General features: G+C 36.2%; 1 protein-coding gene across 1 annotated transcript; it reads right to left on the bottom strand.

The window, feature by feature from the left end:
* Positions 1–5,041: 5,041 nt before the first annotated feature.
* Positions 5,042–5,650, bottom strand: LOC140157612 (uncharacterized). The gene has a single exon (XM_072180852.1). It carries the CDS (start codon positions 5,648–5,650, stop codon positions 5,042–5,044), a length of 609 nt encoding a protein of 202 aa, XP_072036953.1.
* Positions 5,651–20,594: the final 14,944 nt, after the last annotated feature.

The raw sequence follows: 20,594 nt of genomic DNA, 5'->3' as shown, positions 1-20,594 counted from the left end.
TAATTATTCGATCACTAGCAGGGAAATTGTCATCTGTCGGCTGCGGAGATCTCTTGTCAAATAGGACGATCATAATAGCCTACGTCATTACAAAATGTAATTCGACTATTGTTTCTTGTCACAAGTATTTCTTAAATTGTTTCAATTGTCACGCCAGTTTCATGCTTCATTCCTAGACTATTTCCAGTCTTACATTCCAACATCCGCTTACCGTGCTTACCGATTATTCAGTGAACATCTTGATGACAGCAAGCAGAGGACTTGAGATTTGCTGCACTTCACACGTCTGTCTTTAATTTGGACCAAATCAGAGGATTCCAACTCGATCCGCGATGAATGTAACCTGTTCGGCAAACATCACCATTGATCTGACAAACATAACGGCTTTCCCAGCCACTTATCTATATCTCCCTAATGAATGGATTCTATATAAAATCATCTGGCCATGTTTAATTATATTTGGATGTTTTAGTGATTTATCATTCATCTGGACATTTGCGAGAACTCCTTCGTTACAAACACCAACTTTCATTTATCTAGTTACTTTGGCAGGATCGGATCTGATAACAATGTTAACGTTTCTGTTCCCAGTGAGTATGTACATTAAAACGACGCCTTTACGATATCGTGGCGATGTGGTCGTTAATAACTTGCTTGATTTTATCAGACTTGTTTTCTTCATGTTCTCAACTGCAATTGTTACTCTTGTAACATCAGAGCGTTTCCTTGCTATCTGTCACCCTATCAAACATCGGCTCTTGAAAGGCTCAAGAAAAAAGAAAAAATCACTACACTTATAATTAACACTTTTTAGTAAGAATATTAGAATACAATACAATAAACCTGAAATTTATAAAGCGCCTAAAACCAAACACTTGTACTAAGGCGCTGAAAAACACTTGAACCAAATAAAATTACAGTCCATAGGCAACATTAAATAAATGAAATTTCAAGAGTCTTTTGAAAATGAGAAGAGAGTTTGCATTTCTGATGTGTTTCGGCAGCCGGTTCCATTGACGAGGTGCGTAGCATGTAAAATCACGGGCTGCAAATGTTGTATGGTGAGTTCTAGGTTCGAACAGTAATGGTGCAGAGGAGGAACGTAACGGCCTACGGTCAGTCTCTATTTGAACCATTCTAGAAAGATATTCTGGAGCCTGTTGGTGGAGAGATTTGTATGTTAGAACCATGATCTTAAAGTCAATTATTTGCTTAACAGACAACCAATGCAAGTGGATGAGATCGTCAGAGATGGGGTCATGTTTTCTTTTTCTGGTGATCAACCTAGCTGCAGTGCGCTGAATGTTCTGGAGTCTTAGGAGATTGTTATTGATACCTGCTAATAAACAACTGTTGCAATAATCGAGTCTAGATGTGACTAAGGTGTGAACAGCTAATTTGTCAGCGTCCGTGGTTAACATTTTCCTCGCCCTACCAATATTGACAAGTTGGAAATTGGCCGACTTGGTGATATTTGCAACTTGAGCAGCCATTGTCAAACCTGGGTCAAACGTAACTCCAAGGTTCTTCACTGGGTCAGATTTGACAGCTATATCAACACCCGCGATGTTAACATTCGGAAGATGGATCTTGGCCAGTTGGGATCTATAACCAAGCATAATGGTTTTCCATTGCAACAAAGCAGACTCTGTGCTGTGGAATTGCTTATATGCCGATTGGAAAGGTTCATTGAGATTGTGATCAGACATATAATGTTTGAGCTGCTTAGCGACAACGCGTTCAAGGACTTTTGACAGGAAGGAGAGGTTGCTGACAGGGCGATAGTTTTAAAGTTGTTAGCATCCAAGTTTTGTTTCTTGATTAACGGCTTAATCACAGCAGATTTCATTGAAGATGGAACATCTCCTTCTTTAAGGGACATATTCACGATGGATGTGATAATACGCAGCAGCGAATCAAGTAATTTCTTGATTAACCAGGTGGGCATGGGATAAAGAAGCCCAGAGGCACTAGAAGACTCCATAATAATGTCCTTAACATCCGTTTCAGAAACCGTGCTGAACTCTGTCCAAGACAACTCCGAAGTTGTTGTTTGATTTTCGGAAGGCTTAGGATCACTTGACGCGAGATTCAACCTGATTGTCTGTATCTTAGATGAAACATAAGATGCAAAGCGATTTGCCAACTCATACGAACAGTTGTGATCAGGCAGTTTAGAAGATTTCTTATTCTGAAGGATGTCGCCGATGACGGCAAACTTGAAATATGAAAAACGTCAAGTACTTATCATGATTTTGTATGAATCTAGTATTCATTATTGTGGAAAAAGCCACATTGCTCATTGAAAATAATATGAGATTGTATTTAATTGGATGTAAACTTCACACCACACAACATGAATCATAGCCAGTGACCAATTCCATGACCATCCAGGATTTGAACACGGATTCCTTCGCTTGATCGACACGCAATCAACAAGAACGATCAGATAGGTTAGTAGGGTTAGGATTAGAGTTAAGATTAGGATTGACCGTATTGAACAAGTGGAGTGTCGTACAAACGTAGTCCTGGAACGTAGTTCTACCTAAAACAAATACACGCCGATTGTTATAACGTATTGAAAGTGATGATATTGCTATTCATATCAATAGAAATATGAAAAACGTGTATGCACTGATAAAACTCTTTCAGTATAACTATAAATGAATGAAGCGAATTTCGAGAGTTAAATGAAATCCCATTAGTAGCAATATAACTTTTACAATTTATTGTTACCATGGTTATCACACCAGCTGCATTTATTTTGTTTATCTACAAGGAAAACGTTTGTTACGCAGTGATTGACAACATAATAGAAGAACACCTTTCCCAAACTCGTTAAGTCCACCAACACGTGTTACTACAGTTAGCAATATTTTTGGTTATTAAGTAATAAAACGTAACTTCTGGCATCCAAAATTAATATCGGTTTCATTAAAAAGCAACACCCATCCGCATCTTTTCAAAGGAAACCACTGCCTGTTATAGCAACATCTTTAGGAAATCAAAAATCCGTGCTAGGTAGACGATTGAAAGCGAGTTTTGGAAATTTGGCAATTTCCCTCAGAAACACCATCCTAAAGCTGTTAGTAAAGCTTCAATAATAATAGTTTCAATTTGTGGAATGTAACCGACACATGCGCCAAATATTACAGGTAATAATTATTCGATCACTAGCAGGGAAATTGTCATCTGTCGGCTGCGGAGATCTCTTGTCAAATAGGACGATCATAATAGCCTACGTCATTACAAAATGTAATTCGACTATTGTTTCTTGTCACAAGTATTTCTTAAATTGTTTCAATTGTCACGCCAGTTTCATGCTTCATTCCTAGACTATTTCCAGTCTTACATTCCAACATCCGCTTACTGCTCAAATATTCATCAGTGAACATCTTGATGACAACAAGCAGAGGAATTTCGATTTACTGTACTTCACACGTCTGTCTTTAACGTGGACTAAATCAGAGGATTCCAACTCTATCCGCGATGAATGTAACCTGTTCGTCAAACATCACCATTGATCTGACAAACACAACTGCTTTTCCAGTCGACTATCTGTATCTCCCTAAGGAATGGATTCTATATAAAATCATCTGGCCATGTTTAATACTTTTTGGATGTCTTGGTGATTTATCATTCATCTGGACATTTGCGAGAACTCCTTCGTTACAAACACCAACTTTCATTTATCTAGTTACTTTGGCAGGATCGGATCTGTTAACAGTGTTAACATTTCTGCTACCAGTGAGTATGTACATTAAAACGACGCCTTTACGATATCTTGGCGATGTGGTCGTTAATAACTTGCTTGATTTTATCAGACTTGTTTTCTTCACGTTCTCAAATGCAATTGTTACTCTTGTAACATCAGAGCGTTTCCTTGCTATCTGTCACCCTATCAAACATAGACTTTTGAAAGGCTCAAGAAAAACGGTAAAACTTATTTGTATTTCGTTAATAATAAGTTTATCATTATGCTGCTCAGGGATACCATTTTATCAAGGTTTAGCCTTTGCCAAGGCTTGTTTGTATTGGAAAGATGAACTACATGTATATACCATCGAAATATCGAATGTGTACTTCACAATACATGCAATATATTTTGAAATATTTGCCTTGATTTACTGTTTAATATGGGTTTCTTTGCTGGTGCTAAATATCTATATGTATTCTCGAATAATGCGCACACTAAACCAGAGGCAACAGAATAGAAATCTACTGATGTCAAATACACTCGAAGCACAATTTCGTCAAGTTTCCATAATGCTTATCACTAATGGATCGATTTGTATGTTTTGTACTGCAGTGCATATAATAGGGTATATTTTGTTAGCTTTACCATATCTTGGCTACATTCTGTTATCAGAACATCAAATGTTTGTATTTAACGATATTCAAAATATTGTTATTGGTTTCAATGCTTCAGTTAATCCATTGGTTTATACGTTAACAAACCATCGTTATCGCAAAGCCTTTAGAGAATCTTTTGGTATGTGCAACACATGCAATGTCAGAAGGTCTAACAACCTACAAGCAAACGTACCGACAGTTCCAGGAATGAATACATCAAAACTATAATAGTAAATACACTGGACAAAAAACACTACACGAATAAATAACACGTTTTAGTAAGAATATTAGAATACAATACAATACAATACAATACAATACAATACAATACAATACAATACAATAAACCTGAAATTTATAAAGCGCCTAAAACCAAACACTTGTACTAAGGCGCTGAAAAACACTTGAACCAAATAAAATTACAGTCCATAGGCAACATTAAACAAATGACATTTCAAGAGTCTTTTGAAAATGAGAAGAGAGTTTGCATTTCTGATGTGTTTCGGCAGCCGGTTCCATTGACGAGGTGCATGAATGCATGTAAAATCACGGGCTGCAAATGTTGTATGGTGAGTTCTAGGTTCGAACAGTAATGGTGCAGAGGAGGAACGTAACGGCCTACGGTCAGTCTCTATTTGAACCATTCTAGAAAGATATTCTGGAGCCTGTTGGTGGAGAGATTTGTATGTTAGAAAACCATGATCTTAAAGTCAATTCTTTGCTTAACAGACAACCAATGCAAGTGGATGAGATCGTCAGAGATGGGGTCATGTTTTCTTTTTCTGGTGATCAACCTAGCTGCAGTGCGCTGAATGTTCTGGAGTCGTAGGAGATTGTTGTTTATACCTGCTAATAAACTGTTGCAATAATCGAGTCTAGACGTGACTAAGGTGTGAACAGCTAATTTGTCAGCGTCCGTGGTTAACATTTTCCTCGCCCTACCAATATTGACAAGTTGGAAATTGGCGGACTTGGTGATATTTGCAACTTGAGCAGCCATTGTCAAACCTGGGTCAAACATAACTCCAAGGTTCTTCACTGGGTCAGATTTGACAGCTATATCAACACCCGCGATGTTAACATTCGGAAGATGGATCTTGGCCAGTTGGGATCTATAACCAAGCATAATGACCTCGGTTTTATCAGCGTTCAACTTGAGAAAATTTGCAGACATCCAAATATTTACATCGTTTACACACTGCTCAAGTTTGGACACAGCAAGATTCACACCACTTGAAGATGTGGGGCAGACAAACACATAAACTTGGGTGTCATCAGCGTAGATGTGAAGCTTCATCCCGTGTCTACGAATAATGTCACCAATAGGAAGGATGTAAATCGAAACAACAAGGGCCCAAGAACAGACCCCTGTGGCACTCCATATTGCAGATGTTGTGTAGTAGAGAACTTCCCGTTTATGTGCACATATTGATTCCGATCCGAAAGATACGATGAAAACCAGTCCAAGATGGTAGCCTTTACTCCAAGACGAATCTGGCAAGTAACACAGCGTGATTGATAGTGTCAAATGCACTGCAAGGTCCAATAAAACAAGCAAGGTAACACCTTGGTTTACCATTGCACATAGAATATCATTGTGCACCACAGCAAAGCAGACTGTGTGCTGTGGAATTGCTTATATGCCGATTGGAAAGGTTCATTGAGATTGTGATCAGACATATAATGTTTGAGCTGCTTAGCGACAACGCGTTCAAGGACTTTTGACAGGAAGGAGAGGTTGCTGACAGGGCGATAGTTTTAAAGTTGTTAGCATCAAAGTTCTGTTTCTTGATTAACGGCTTAATCACAGCAGATTTCATTGAAGATGGATCATCTCCTTCTTTAAGGGACATATTCACGATGGATGTGATAATACGCAGCAGCGAATCAAGTAATTTCTTGATTAACCAGGTGGGCATGGGATCAAGAAGCCCAGAGGCACTAGAAGACTCCATAATAATGTCCTTAACATCCGTTTCAGAAACCGTGCTGAACTCTGTCCAAGACAACTCCGAAGTTGTTGTTTGATTTTCGGAAGGCACAGGATCACTTGACGCGAGATTCAACCTGATTGTCTGTATCTTAGATGAAAAATAAGATGCAAAGCGATTTGCCAACTCATACGAACAGTTGTGATCAGGCAGTTTAGAAGATTTCTTATTCTGAAGGATGTCGCCGATGACGGCAAACTTTGACATAGAAGGTTTTTTAACATTTGTTTTTAAGATTCTTTTTCATCTTGTGTGGCGAGAAGTACACAATTATATTGTAAAATTACCCACATATTTATGAAATTACAACATTTTAATTGAAATATGAAAAATTGTGGAAAAGCAACCACATAGCTCATTTAAAGTAATATAAGATTGATATAAAATTGGACCGATTGAGCCCATATTTATTGGTCGAGCTATGAGTTTTAAAATATTGGACGAGACGTAGTCTCGTCCAATATTTTAAAACTCATAGCTCGACTATAAATATATATTGGGCGTAAAGCATCCAATTTTATCATTATTATGTTTTGGATCCAATATTTTTACACACTTGGATTCAATAAAACATAATAATGTAAATAAATGGATTTAAAATTCTCACCACACATTATGAATCATTGTCGGTGAACAAATTCTACTGACCATCCAGGATTTGAACCTATGATCTTTGGTCCAATAATAATGTATCAACTGAGCTAATGAGTTAAAATATCTCGATGACTAATATGGGAATTCCTAATATCGGTACTGATATTATGTACGAAACTGTCCGTTCATAGGGTGGATCAAGTAGGGTGACGTGATCGAATGTGCAAAGTGGATGTGCACGCTCAACGATGCCTCCGTACTTTACGTGTTCTATAGAACGATTTTAATTCATCAGTATTCGTCAGTATGACAAACCCGAATTTCTTCGCTTGTTCGACACGCAAACAACAACAAAGATCGGATAGGTTAGTAGGGTTAGGATTAAAGTTAGGGCCCGGGTTAGGGTTAGGATTTGTCAAACAAGTCGACTGTCGAACAAACGTAGTGCTACATAAAACAAAAACGCGCCGATTGTTATAAACACGGTGAAAGTTATGATATTGATATTTATATCAACTGAAATATTAAAAACGTGCATGCACTTATTAAACTCTTTCAGTATAACCAATGAATGAAGCAAAATTAGAGGGTCCAATGAAAACTCATCATTAACTTTTATCATTTACTGTTACCATGGTTACCACATCAGCTGCATTTATTTGTTTGCTTACAAGGAAAACATTTCTAGAGCAGCGATTGACAACAAAACATCTAGCACCTAGAACACGCTTAGTCCATCAACTCGTGTTACTAGTTAGCAATATTTGTCGTTATTAAGTAGCAAAACGTAACTTTTGACATCCAAAATCAATATCGACTTAATAAATTGTGGACTATGTAATTTCATTAAAAGCAGTACAACCATCTGCACCTTTTCACAGCCAAATCTTTATTAAGTCAGAAACACGTACTGGTGGACTAAGCGTGTTTTGGAAATGGTCGCGCTATTTGGCAATAACACCATCCTAAAACTGTTAGCAGAGCCTCAGTTTGTTGATTGAAATCGAAACAGGCGCCAAATATTACAGGCAATAATTATTCACTATCAGGATACGTCATTTAATACAAAATGCAATTCGTCTATCGTTTCTTGTGTCAATTCTTTTAAAGATTGTGTCAATTGTCAAGCTAGTTTTATTCTTCATTCACAGACTATTTCTCGTCTAACATTCTAACATCCGCTTACTGATATCAGTGAACATCTTGCTGACAACAAGCAGAGGACTTTAGATTTACTGCACTTCACACGTCTGTCTTTAACTTGGAGGATTCCAACTCTATCCGCGATGAATGTAACCTGTTCGGCAAACATCACCATTGATCTGACAAACGCAACGGCTTTCCCAGCCAATTATCTATATCTCCCTAATGAATGGATTCTATATAAAATCATCTGGCCATGTTTAATTCTTTTTGGATGCCTTAGTGATTTATCATTCATCTGGACATTTGCGAGAACTCCTTCGTTACAAACACCAACTTTCATTTATCTAGTTACTTTGGCAGGATCGGATCTATTAACAGTGTTAACGTTTCTGCTCCCAGTAAGTATGTACATTCAAACGACGCCTTTACGATATTACGGCGACATGGACGTGATACTTCATAGCATGCTTTATTTTATCAGATATGTTTTCTTCACGTTCTCAAATATTATTGTCACTCTTGTAACCTCTGAGCGTTTCCTTGCTATCTGTCACCCTATCAAACATCGACTTTTAAAAGGCTCAAGAAAAACGGTAAAAATTATCTGTGTTTCGTTTATAATAGGGTCATCATTAAGCTGCTCAGGGATACCATTTTATCCAGGTTTAGCCATTACCAAGGCTTGTTTGTATTGGAAAGATGAACTTTATACCATCGAAATATCGAATTTGTACTTCAAAATAAATGCAATATATTATGAAATATTTACCTTGATCTACTCGTTAATGTGGGTTTCTTTGCTGGTGCTAAATATCTATATGTATTCTCGAATAATGCGGGCATTGAACGAGAGGCAACAGAATAGAAATCTACCGATGTCAAATACACTCGAAGCACAATTTCGTCAAGTATCCATAATGCTTATCACCAATGGCTCTATTTGTATGTTTTGTATTGCAGTGAATATAATACTAGGGTATATTTTGTTATCTCTACCCTATTTAGGCTACATTCTGTTATCAGAACATCAGATGGTTGTATTTAACGCTATTTATGAAATTGTTATTGGTTTCAATGCTTCTGTTAACCCATTGGTGTATATATTGACAAACCATCGTTATCGCAAAGCTTTTAGGGAATCCTTTGGTAAGTGCAACATGTGCAATGTAAGAAGGTCTAAAAACCTGCAAGGAAACGTACCGACAGTTCCAGGAATGAGTACATCAAAGCTATAATAGAGTAATGCGCTGGCCAAAAACAATGTACCACTACACGTTGAACCGATACAATTTCTGGAATAAATAACACGTAGTAAGAATATTAAAGTAGGTTTTTGTAACATTTGTTTTAAGAATATGATAAAGAATGAGTTTTCCGTATTTTGGGTCATATCTCCAGAGCTGCGTGACGTCATCAGTTGAATGGACAAAGTAGGAACGGTCTGTCGTAATCTGGTATTCATCATTACGGAAAAACAAACCAGCAGCTCATTGAATATCACCACATAACATGAATCATAGCTACCGACCAATTCCACTGACTATCCAGGGTTCGAACCTGCGACCTTCGCTTTACGGGTCTAATAATATTAATATTGTATCAACTGTGCTTCGAATCCTGAATGGTCAGTAGACTTTTTTAACTGGCTATCATTCATGTTGTTAGGTTAGAAGTATACAATTATATGGTAAAGTTAGTAAACGCTTAAGCCACTTTTCTATTTTATGAGATTACAATGTTTCAATTGAAATATGAAAAACGTGCAAGTACTTATCATGCTTGTTAAGCTTTTGCCATGTGTATAAATCTAGTATTCATTATTGTGCGAAAAAACCACCCAGCTCATTGAAAGTAATATGAGATTGCATATAATTGGATTTAAACTTCTTACCACACAACATGAATCGTAGCCAGTGACCAATTCCATAACCATCCAGGATTTGAACACGAATTCCTTCGCTAGTTCGACACGCAATCAGCAAGAAAGATCCGATAGGTTAGTAGGGTTAGGATTGACCGTATTGAACAAGTTGAGTGTCGGACAAATGGAGGGCTACCTAAAACAAAAGAGAATCTTTTGGTGTGTGCAACACATGCAATGTCAGAAGGTCTAACAACCTACAAGGAAACGTACCGACAGTTCCAGGAATGAATACATCAAAACTATAATAGTAAATACACTGGACAAAAAACACTACACTTATAATTAACACTTTTTAGTAAGAATATTAGAATACAATACAATAAACCTGAAATTTATAAAGCGCCTAAAACCAAACACTTGTACTAAGGCGCTGAAAAACACTTGAACCAAATAAAATTACAGTCCATAGGCAACATTAAATAAATGAAATTTCAAGAGTCTTTTGAAAATAAGAAGAGAGTTTGCATTTCTGATGTGTTTCGGCAGCCGGTTCCATTGACGAGGTGCGTAGCATGTAAAATCACGGGCTGCAAATGTTGTATGGTGAGTTCTAGGTTCGAACAGTAATGGTGCAGAGGAGGAACGTAACGGCCTACGGTCAGTCTCTATTTGAACCATTCTAGAAAGATATTCTGGAGCCTGTTGGTGGAGAGATTTGTATGTTAGAACCATGATCTTAAAGTCAATTATTTGCTTAACAGACAACCAATGCAAGTGGATGAGATCGTCAGAGATGGGGTCATGTTTTCTATTTCTGGTGATCAACCTAGCTGCAGTGCGCTGAATGTTCTGGAGTCTTAGGAGATTGTTATTGATACCTGCTAATAAACAACTGTTGCAATAATCGAGTCTAGATGTGACTAAGGTGTGAACAGCTAATTTGTCAGCGTCCGTGGTTAACATTTTCCTCGCCCTACCAATATTGACAAGTTGGAAATTGGCCGACTTGGTGATATTTGCAACTTGAGCAGCCATTGTCAAACCTGGGTCAAACATAACTCCAAGGTTCTTCACTGGGTCAGATTTGACAGCTATATCAACACCCGCGATGTTAACATTCGGAAGATGGATCTTGGCCAGTTGGGATCTATAACCAAGCATAATGGTTTTCCATTGCACATAGAATGTCATTGTGCACAGACAACAAAGCAGACTCTGTGCTGTGGAATTGCTTATATGCCGATTGGAAAGGTTCATTGAGATTGTGATTAGACATATAATGTTTGAGCTGCTTAGCGACAACGCGTTCAAGGACTTTTGACAGGAAGGAGAGGTTGCTGACAGGGCGATAGTTTTAAAGTTGTTAGCATCCAAGTTCTGTTTCTTGATTAACGGCTTAATCACAGCAGATTTCATTGAAGATGGAACATCTCCTTCTTTAAGGGATATATTCACGATGGATGTGATAATACGCAGCAGCGAATCAAGTAATTTCTTGATTAACCAGGTGGGCATGGGATCAAGAAGCCCAGAGGCACTAGAAGACTCCATAATAATGTCCTTAACATCCGTTTCAGAAACCGTGCTGAACTCTGTCCAAGACAACTCCGAAGTTGTTGTTTGATTTTCGGAAGGCACAGGATCACTTGACGCGAGATTCAACCTGATTGTCTGTATCTTAGATGAAAAATAAGATGCAAAGCGATTTGCCAACTCATACGAACAGTTGTGATCAGGCAGTTTAGAAGATTTCTTATTCTGAAGGATGTCGCCGATGACGGCAATTTTGAAATATGAAAAACGTCAAGTACTTATCATGCTTTTGTATGAATCTAGTATTCATTATTGTGGAAAAAACCACATAGCTCATTGGAAATAATATGAGATTGTATTTAATTGGATGTAAACTTCACACCACACAACATGAATCATAGCCAGTGACCAATTCCATGACCATCCAGGATTTGAACACGGATTCCTTCGCTTGATCGACACGCAATCAACAAGAACGATCAGATAGGTTAGTAGGGTTAGGATTAGAGTTAAGATTAGGATTGACCGTATTGAACAAGTGGAGTGTCGTACAAACGTAGTCCTGGAACGTAGTTCTACCTAAAACAAATACACGCCGATTGTTATAACGTATTGAAAGTGATGATATTGCTATTCATACATGATGCAGTCATGTCTACAGTAGAATTCATCTCGACCTTTGCAGGACTTAACCCCATTAAAAGCTATTAAACCAAGATAACACTCATTGAAACAGCTCAACTGATTAAATCGGATCTTCTCTGGTTGTGCACAAGTGTCTGTTTTCATGTGCGATATCGCAATAAAGCTGGTATTATAGCTTCAGTTGGGTAACCGATTATAAAGGAAACGAAAGGAAACAATGGTATGTGTACCTTTGTTCACGAAATGAGACAATTGCCTGCTTTTTGTAAACCAGCATTCTTGAAAATGAGCAACATAATGATTGTTGACTTAACACGGTTTGGAAATAATTTCTTCATATTTTTGGTGTTATCTGCCGTTTACATATCCTTCCTAAAACACAAAAGTGCGACCCTCTCCAAAGACATGTTACAAAACTATATTGTCTAGAATTTTAGAAGAGTACTTTTAATATTGGCCGGTTATTTTTCACACAGCGACGTTAACTAGTCACATCCCCATACTTTTAACGTAGGGCTATTTGTAGAGGTCACGCGTCAATGGGAAAGAGCACTGTGTATTGTGTATAGGAAAACGGACAGTAACTGCAGTATGATCAATAGAAATATGAAAAACGTGTATGCACTGATAAAACTCTTTCAGTATAACTATAAATGAATGAAGCAAATTTCGAGAGTTAAATGAAATCCCATTAGTAGCAATATAACTTTTACAATTTATTGTTACCATGGTTATCACACCAGCTGCATTTATTTTGTTTATCTACAAGGAAAACGTTTGTTACGCAGTGATTGACAACATAATAGAAGAACACCTTTCCCAAACTCGTTAAGTCCACCAACACGTGTTACTATAGTAAGCAATATTTTTGGTTATTAAGTAATAAAACGTAACTTCTGGCATCCAAAATTAATATCGGTTTCATTAAAAAGCAACAACCATCCGCATCTTTTCAAAGGAAACCACTGCCTGTTATAGCAACATCTTTAGGAAATCAAAAATCCGTGCTAGGTAGACGATTGAAAGCGAGTTTTGGAAATTTGGCAATTTCCCTCAGAAACACCATCCTAAAGCTGTTAGTAAAGCCTCAATAATAATAGCAGCATCAATTTGTGGATTGAAACCAACACATGCGCTAAATATTACAGGTAATAATTATTCGATCACTAGCAGGGAAATTGTCATCTGTCGGCTGCGGAGATCTCCTGTCAAATAGGACGATCATAATAGCCTACGTCATTACAAAATGCAATTCGACTAATATTTCTTGTCACAGGTATTTCTTAAATTGATTCAATTATCACGCTGGTTTCATGCTTCATTCCTAGACTAATTTCCAGTCTTACATTCCAACATCCGCTTACTGCTCAAATATTCATCAGTGAACATCTTGATGACAACAAGCAGAGGAATTTCGAATTACTGTACTTCACACGTCTGTCTTTAACGTGGACTAAATCAGAGGATTCCAACTCTATCCGCGATGAATGTAACCTGTTCGTCAAACATCACCATTGATCTGACAAACACAACTGCTTTTCCAGTCGACTATCTGTATCTCCCTAAGGAATGGATTCTATATAAAATCATCTGGCCATGTTTAATACTTTTTGGATGTCTTGGTGATTTATCATTCATCTGGACATTTGCGAGAACTCCTTCGTTACAAACACCAACTTTCATTTATCTAGTTACTTTGGCAGGATCGGATCTGTTAACAGTGTTAACATTTCTGCTACCAGTGAGTATGTACATTAAAACGACGCCTTTACGATATCTTGGCGATGTGGTCGTTAATAACTTGCTTGATTTTATCAGACTTGTTTTCTTCACGTTCTCAAATGCAATTGTTACTCTTGTAACATCAGAGCGTTTCCTTGCTATCTGTCACCCTATCAAACATAGACTTTTGAAAGGCTCAAGAAAAACGGTAAAACTTATTTGTATTTCGTTAATAATAAGTTTATCATTATGCTGCTCAGGGATACCATTTTATCAAGGTTTAGCCTTTGCCAAGGCTTGTTTGTATTGGAAAGATGAACTACATGTATATACCATCGAAATATCGAATGTGTACTTCACAATACATGCAATATATTTTGAAATATTTGCCTTGATTTACTGTTTAATATGGGTTTCTTTGCTGGTGCTAAATATCTATATGTATTCTCGAATAATGCGCACACTGAACCAGAGGCAACAGAATAGAAATCTACCGATGTCAAATACACTCGAAGCACAATTTCGTCAAGTTTCCATAATGCTTATCACTAATGGATCGATTTGTATGTTTTGTACTGCAGTGCATATAATAGGGTATATTTTGTTAGCTTTACCATATCTTGGCTACATTCTGTTATCAGAACATCAAATGTTTGTATTTAACGATATTCAAAATATTGTTATTGGTTTCAATGCTTCAGTTAATCCATTGGTTTATACGTTAACAAACCATCGTTATCGCAAAGCCTTTAGAGAATCTGTTGGTATGTGCAACACATGCAATGTCAGAAGGTCTAACAACCTACAAGCAAACGTACCGACAGTTCCAGGAATGAATACATCAAAACTATAATAGTAAATACACTGGACAAAAAACACTACACGAATAAATAACACTTTTTAGTAAGAATATTAGAATACAATACAATACAATACAATACAATACAATACAATACAATACAATACAATACAATAAACCTGAAATTTATAAAGCGCCTAAAACCAAACACTTGTACTAAGGCGCTGAAAAACACTTGAACCAATCAATCAATCAATCAATCAATCTTTATTTTCATCAATCTCATTACAAACATTATAGCATTATTATATACAATTATTGTGTATTAACAAGATTTGATGAAGGTAGGTACATCACAAAGCCGAGGCCTGATAACGATGTACCACCTTTTAATTAACAAATAATTATAATTTAATCAAAACAACGAATATACACATAAACATAAATAAATAAACAAAGAACCCATCTTAATTTACCATAATACAATTTTAAGCAAACAAATATTTTAGCAGTAGTATAGTATCAAGTAGTATAGTGAATAACATAGAGTCAGCACAATATGAATTATAAGAACCCATCTTAATTTACCGTAATACAATTTCAAGCAAACAAATATTTTAGTAGTAGTATACCCTTACGAAAATGCAAGCAATGAAAAATGTGTGCGGAAGCATGCAGCACGCGTGCGGCAGTGTGCAGCACACGTGCAGATGTGTGCAGCATGCAAGCAAGGCCTGCTGGTAGCGTGTTCATGTGTGCGAACCAGCTGAGTGCATGCAGGCACCGCACACAAATATCCACCGCGCACACAATTTGCTTGCAGAACCTGCGTGCAGACTACCAATCTGTACGCAAATTACGTGCAGACTACACTTGTGTGCGGACTGTAGGACTGCATGCAAATTGCACGCATCTTGCATGCAGCACGCATATTGCTGCATGCATGCAGGATTTCCAGATCACAAAGTTAGAATGCTGCACGCATACAGGGTTTCCAGAAGCAGTAAAGGTCAAATGCTGCATGCATGCAGGATTTTCAATGACTAATTCACCTTTACACAACTGACATCAAGTCACAATTTGGCAATTAATGATCTAGAAGTGAAAATATTTAAATGTTTACAATGAATAAATAAGTTTAGTTAGCCTTCGGACCAAAATTTTCTAAGTATTTAACCTTCAGACCAAGATTTTTGGCAGACCAAGAGGGAGGGGGGGGGCAAGCAATTTTGGCAGGCCAACAGGGAGGGGGCAAGCATATTTTGGCAGGTCTAGAGGAGAGGGCAAGCAAATTCTTGTTTCGATAGTTGGCATTTCAACTTTGGGCCAATGTTGGAATGCCATTCCTGTTTTGATAGTTGGCATTGAAACACTGGCCCAATGTTGGAATGCCATTCCTGTTTCGATAGTTGGCATTGCAACATTAGGCCGATGTTGGAATGTCATTCCTGTTTCGAAAGTTGATATTGCAACATTGGGCCAATGTTGGAATTCCATTCCTGTTTCAATATAGGCATTGCATCATTGGCCCAATGTTGGAATGCCATTTCTTTTTCGATAGTTGGCATTGCAACATTGGGCCGATGTTGGTATGCCATTCATGAATCAACAGTTAATTGGCACTGCAAAAAATCAAAACAAAATTCAACATTTTTATAGTGAATGTTATCAATATTCACAGTAAATTTGATCAATATTCATAAAATGATGCACTTTGGCCGGTTTAGTCATCAAAATATTGCTTATATTAACTTAAAACACTTAATCAAATGTGTATATACCCCAATAGCTCAAATGGTAAAGCATCAGACTCCCATGCAGAAGGTCCCAGGTTCAAAATCAGGTAGGTTAAGTTAGATAAGCGACTTGTATAAAATTAAGCTAGGCAATTTTGGTTCATTGTGAAATGGATAGCCAGGTTATGTAAGACTAATTGTAAGGACAGTATACACTGTTAACCATTATTTTGATTTTTTTTTCATAATTTTGTCTCGCATATATATGGCCAGTACGTGCTGCACGCATGCAGTGCACGCTAATGGATTTGCATGCTGCATGCAAACTGCACACGCTCATGACCTGCACGCATGCAGCAAGCATCTGCACGCTTTCCTGCATGCGTGCCTCGTTCCAAATATACGCATCCGCACGCTACCAACTGCACGCGTGCTGCATGCGGTGCGGCACGCGTGCTGCTTGCATGCTGCATGCGTTCAAAAACTGCGTGCCATTTTCGTAAGGGTAGTATCAAGTAGTATAGTGAATAACATAGAGTCAGCACAATATGAATTATAAGAACCCATTTTAATTTACCATAATACAATGTTAAGTAGGCAAATATTATAGCAGTAGTGTAGTATCAAATAGTATAGTGAATAACATAGATTCAGCACAATATGAATTGTGACATTAATTGTTATCTTTTAGATACCTTAACATACTATTTTTGAATTCATTTACCAGTTTAGCTTCTTTAATTTCACTTGGCAAACTATTCCACAGCCTAGGACCAAGTGTTAAAACATCAGTGACTTTATGGATGTCAGTTCGATAATTCTCTTTCTTTCTGGTATTATAATTGTGAATAGACTTCATGTTTATGAACAAGTTGTCAAATGAACTTGGTAATAGACCCTTATGATATTTGTACATAAATATACCCAGTTCTTTATTATACAGTTGGCATATATTAAGTAAATTGTACTTTTCGAACAATGGTTTGGTGTGGCAAAGATACGAACTATTATTTATAATTCTTACTGCTCTTTTCTGGAGCTTCACAAGTCTGTTTAAATTATACTTATTAGCAGAACCCCACAATATTATACCGTAGCTTAAATATGGTAAGATTAGCGTACAATACAACTGATACAGGCTTGTTTTTGGTAAAAAGTTTAAGTTTGTTTAGGACACCAATATTTCTAGAACATGTTTTACTAATGTTGTTAATATGTGACCTCCAAGTTAGGTTGTCATCAAGTGTAATGCCCAGAAATTTAACGTCATATACACGTGAAAGTTTGCATCCATCTAGAAATACATTGTGGACATCAGTTATATTCTTTGTTTGATGAGGTGTTCCAATAAACATAAGATTTGTTTTACTAGCATTCAGGGATAACTTGTTACACTTAAACCAGTTAACAATCTCCTTCAATTCTTTATTCATATTGTCACAAAGCCTTTGAATATTATTATCAGAAAGAAAAACAGTTGTGTCATCTGCAAATAATATAAACGATAGAAGTTTGGATGTTCTGCTAATGTCATTCATATATATAATAAATAGTAGTGGCCCCAAGATGGAGCCCTGTGGCACCCCACACTTCACACTGGTACAAGATGATTTTGCAGAATTAAAAGATACATATTGTTTACGGTTTGACAGATAGTTTTCAAACCAGTTATACGGTACACCACGAAAACCATAATGGTACAACTTTTGTAATAAGATGTCATGATCAATAGTATCAAAGGCCTTTGAAAGGTCCATGAAGACACTTGCAGTATACATATTTTCATCAATAGCCTTGTTTGTATCTTTAATCAAGTCTAATACAGCCATATACGTAGAATGTTTATGACGAAACCCATATTGCCTATTGTACAGTAATTCTTTGGCATTTAAAAAGTTACTACATCTTTCATGAACAATTCTTTCAAGAATTTTTGAAAACAAGGCAACACAGATACTGGTCTATAATTACCAAATAATTGTGGAGAATCTTTCTTATATATAGGTACAACCTTTGCTATTTTCATAGCATCAGGAACAATTCCTTCTGTTAGTGACTTGTTGAAAATGATTTTCAATGGATATAAAATTTCAGTGGCAACCAATTTTACCACGTCAGACTTTATAAGATCATAACCTGGACTTTTTCTATTACCTAAGTTGTTAATAATCTTCAGGATTTCATTTTCGTCTGTCGGTTTGAAAAAACAACTAGAGTTGCAACTATTAGTTAGATACTCATCAAAATTTTTACCTTGGTGTTTTATAGAGGCAGCTAGTGTAGGTCCAATGCTGGCAAAGAATTCATTGAATTTGTTTGCTACTTTTGATGGATCATTATAAGTTTCATTGTCACTTACAAACTTTTGAGAAGATGTCTTTTTTGGACATCTGAGTACAGAATTCAGAATTTTCCATGTATTTCTCATATTATACCTTTCTTTGTCCAGTTGTGAACTGAAATAATTTTGTTTTGCCCTCCTCAATAAGGAGTTTAACTTGTTACGATACATTTTATATTTATGTACATTCGCATCAGTAGGTTTTTGGATATGTTTTTTGAACAACTTGTTCTTTCTACGAATACATTTTAGTAGAGAATATGTTATCCAAGGTGCCCTAGGCATCCTATTTTTTGTATGAGATTTCTTAACTACCTTTTTTGGAATACATTCATCAAATACCGATTTAAATTTATCAATAAACTTGTTGTATGATACATTGGCATCATGATTTTCACACACATTGTCCCAGTCAACCTTGCTAAGTTTATCTTTAAGTGCATCAATGTTTTGTACACTCATATCCCTAATTTCGATGACAAAATCTTTGGTATTTTTACCATAAACACTTAAGTTTGTAGATACAAATATAGGAAGATGGTCACTTATATCAGTTAGAATAATGCCAGATGTTTGATTTGCATAATTGTTGGTAAAAAAGTTATCAATCAGAGTTGCTGATTTTCTAGTTATCCGAGTCGGTTTAGTTATACTAGGGTATAGAGAATATGATGTTATAACATCTACAAATTCACCAGTTGGTTTATGAACATCATCATTGAGTAGGTTTATATTAAAATCACCCATTATATATAGGAGCTTATTTTCCTGACCTGTTATTTTACATAATACAGCATCAATATATTTATTAAATTCATCAATAGTTTGGTCAGGTGGTCTATATACTACACCAACTACAATGTTTTGCGAATTACTTTTTTCAATTTCTATAAACAACGATTCAGTATACTTCAACTGATTTAGATCATTAATATCATGTCTAACATTATAAGCAATATTCTCATCAACATACATAGATACACCACCGCCTCTCTTGTCATTTCTATTACACAATTCGAGGTTATATCCTCTTAGATGATAGTAATCATGAGGCTTTTCTTTCAACCAAGTTTCAACCAGTCCAATGATTTGAAAGTTTACATCAATTTCTGAGAGTAATTCCTTTAATGCATCAAAGTTTTTAGTCAGACTTCTTACATTGCTACAAAGTAATGATAAATTCCTGTTTTTATACCGGCTGTTTCTTTTAGATTGTCTGTGGAAAAATATTGTGTGTTATTATTACAATCATTTACTTCAAATGCATCATCATTATCAAAAGGATTGTATTTCATGTTATCGAAATGGGATTTCATATATTCAGTATCAGCCGACATGTCCTCAAAACACCTATACAATTCAAGTTGAAATTCACGTTCATCAGTAAAATGATTAAAAGGCAGTGTCAAATTTTCATTACAACTGGAGCAATGCCAATATTTTGTATAGTCATTGCTTCTGAATTCCTTTGCAGATAGGTCACTGCAACATTTGTGAACATATTTCTTACATAAATTGCAAATTAACTTTCTATGATTTCTTTTTACAAGATGGGAGCATATAGCACATAAACAAGACATAAATAAATAAAACAACAAACAAATAAAGTAAAAATAATATATAAAGCAATAACCTAGTTATGCTGTAAACACAGCAAAATATTAGGGTTATACTTAGATATTACTAAGCTTGCATGCCAATATTATAAGGAACATATTTATAAAGAACATATTTATCAAAAACAATTAAGACACATATCGATGTTGAATGATGCAGTATTTGACTTTGAACATGACCAATTTATAGAATAAAGGTACTAGATTCATAAAATCTGTATATTGAGGACATACATGAATTGTATACAAGCATA

This window comes from Amphiura filiformis, chromosome 7 (genome assembly GCF_039555335.1).
Source record: "Amphiura filiformis chromosome 7, Afil_fr2py, whole genome shotgun sequence".
NCBI lineage: Eukaryota > Metazoa > Echinodermata > Ophiuroidea > Amphilepidida > Amphiuridae > Amphiura > Amphiura filiformis.
This window is presented reverse-complemented; position numbering and strand designations above follow the sequence as displayed.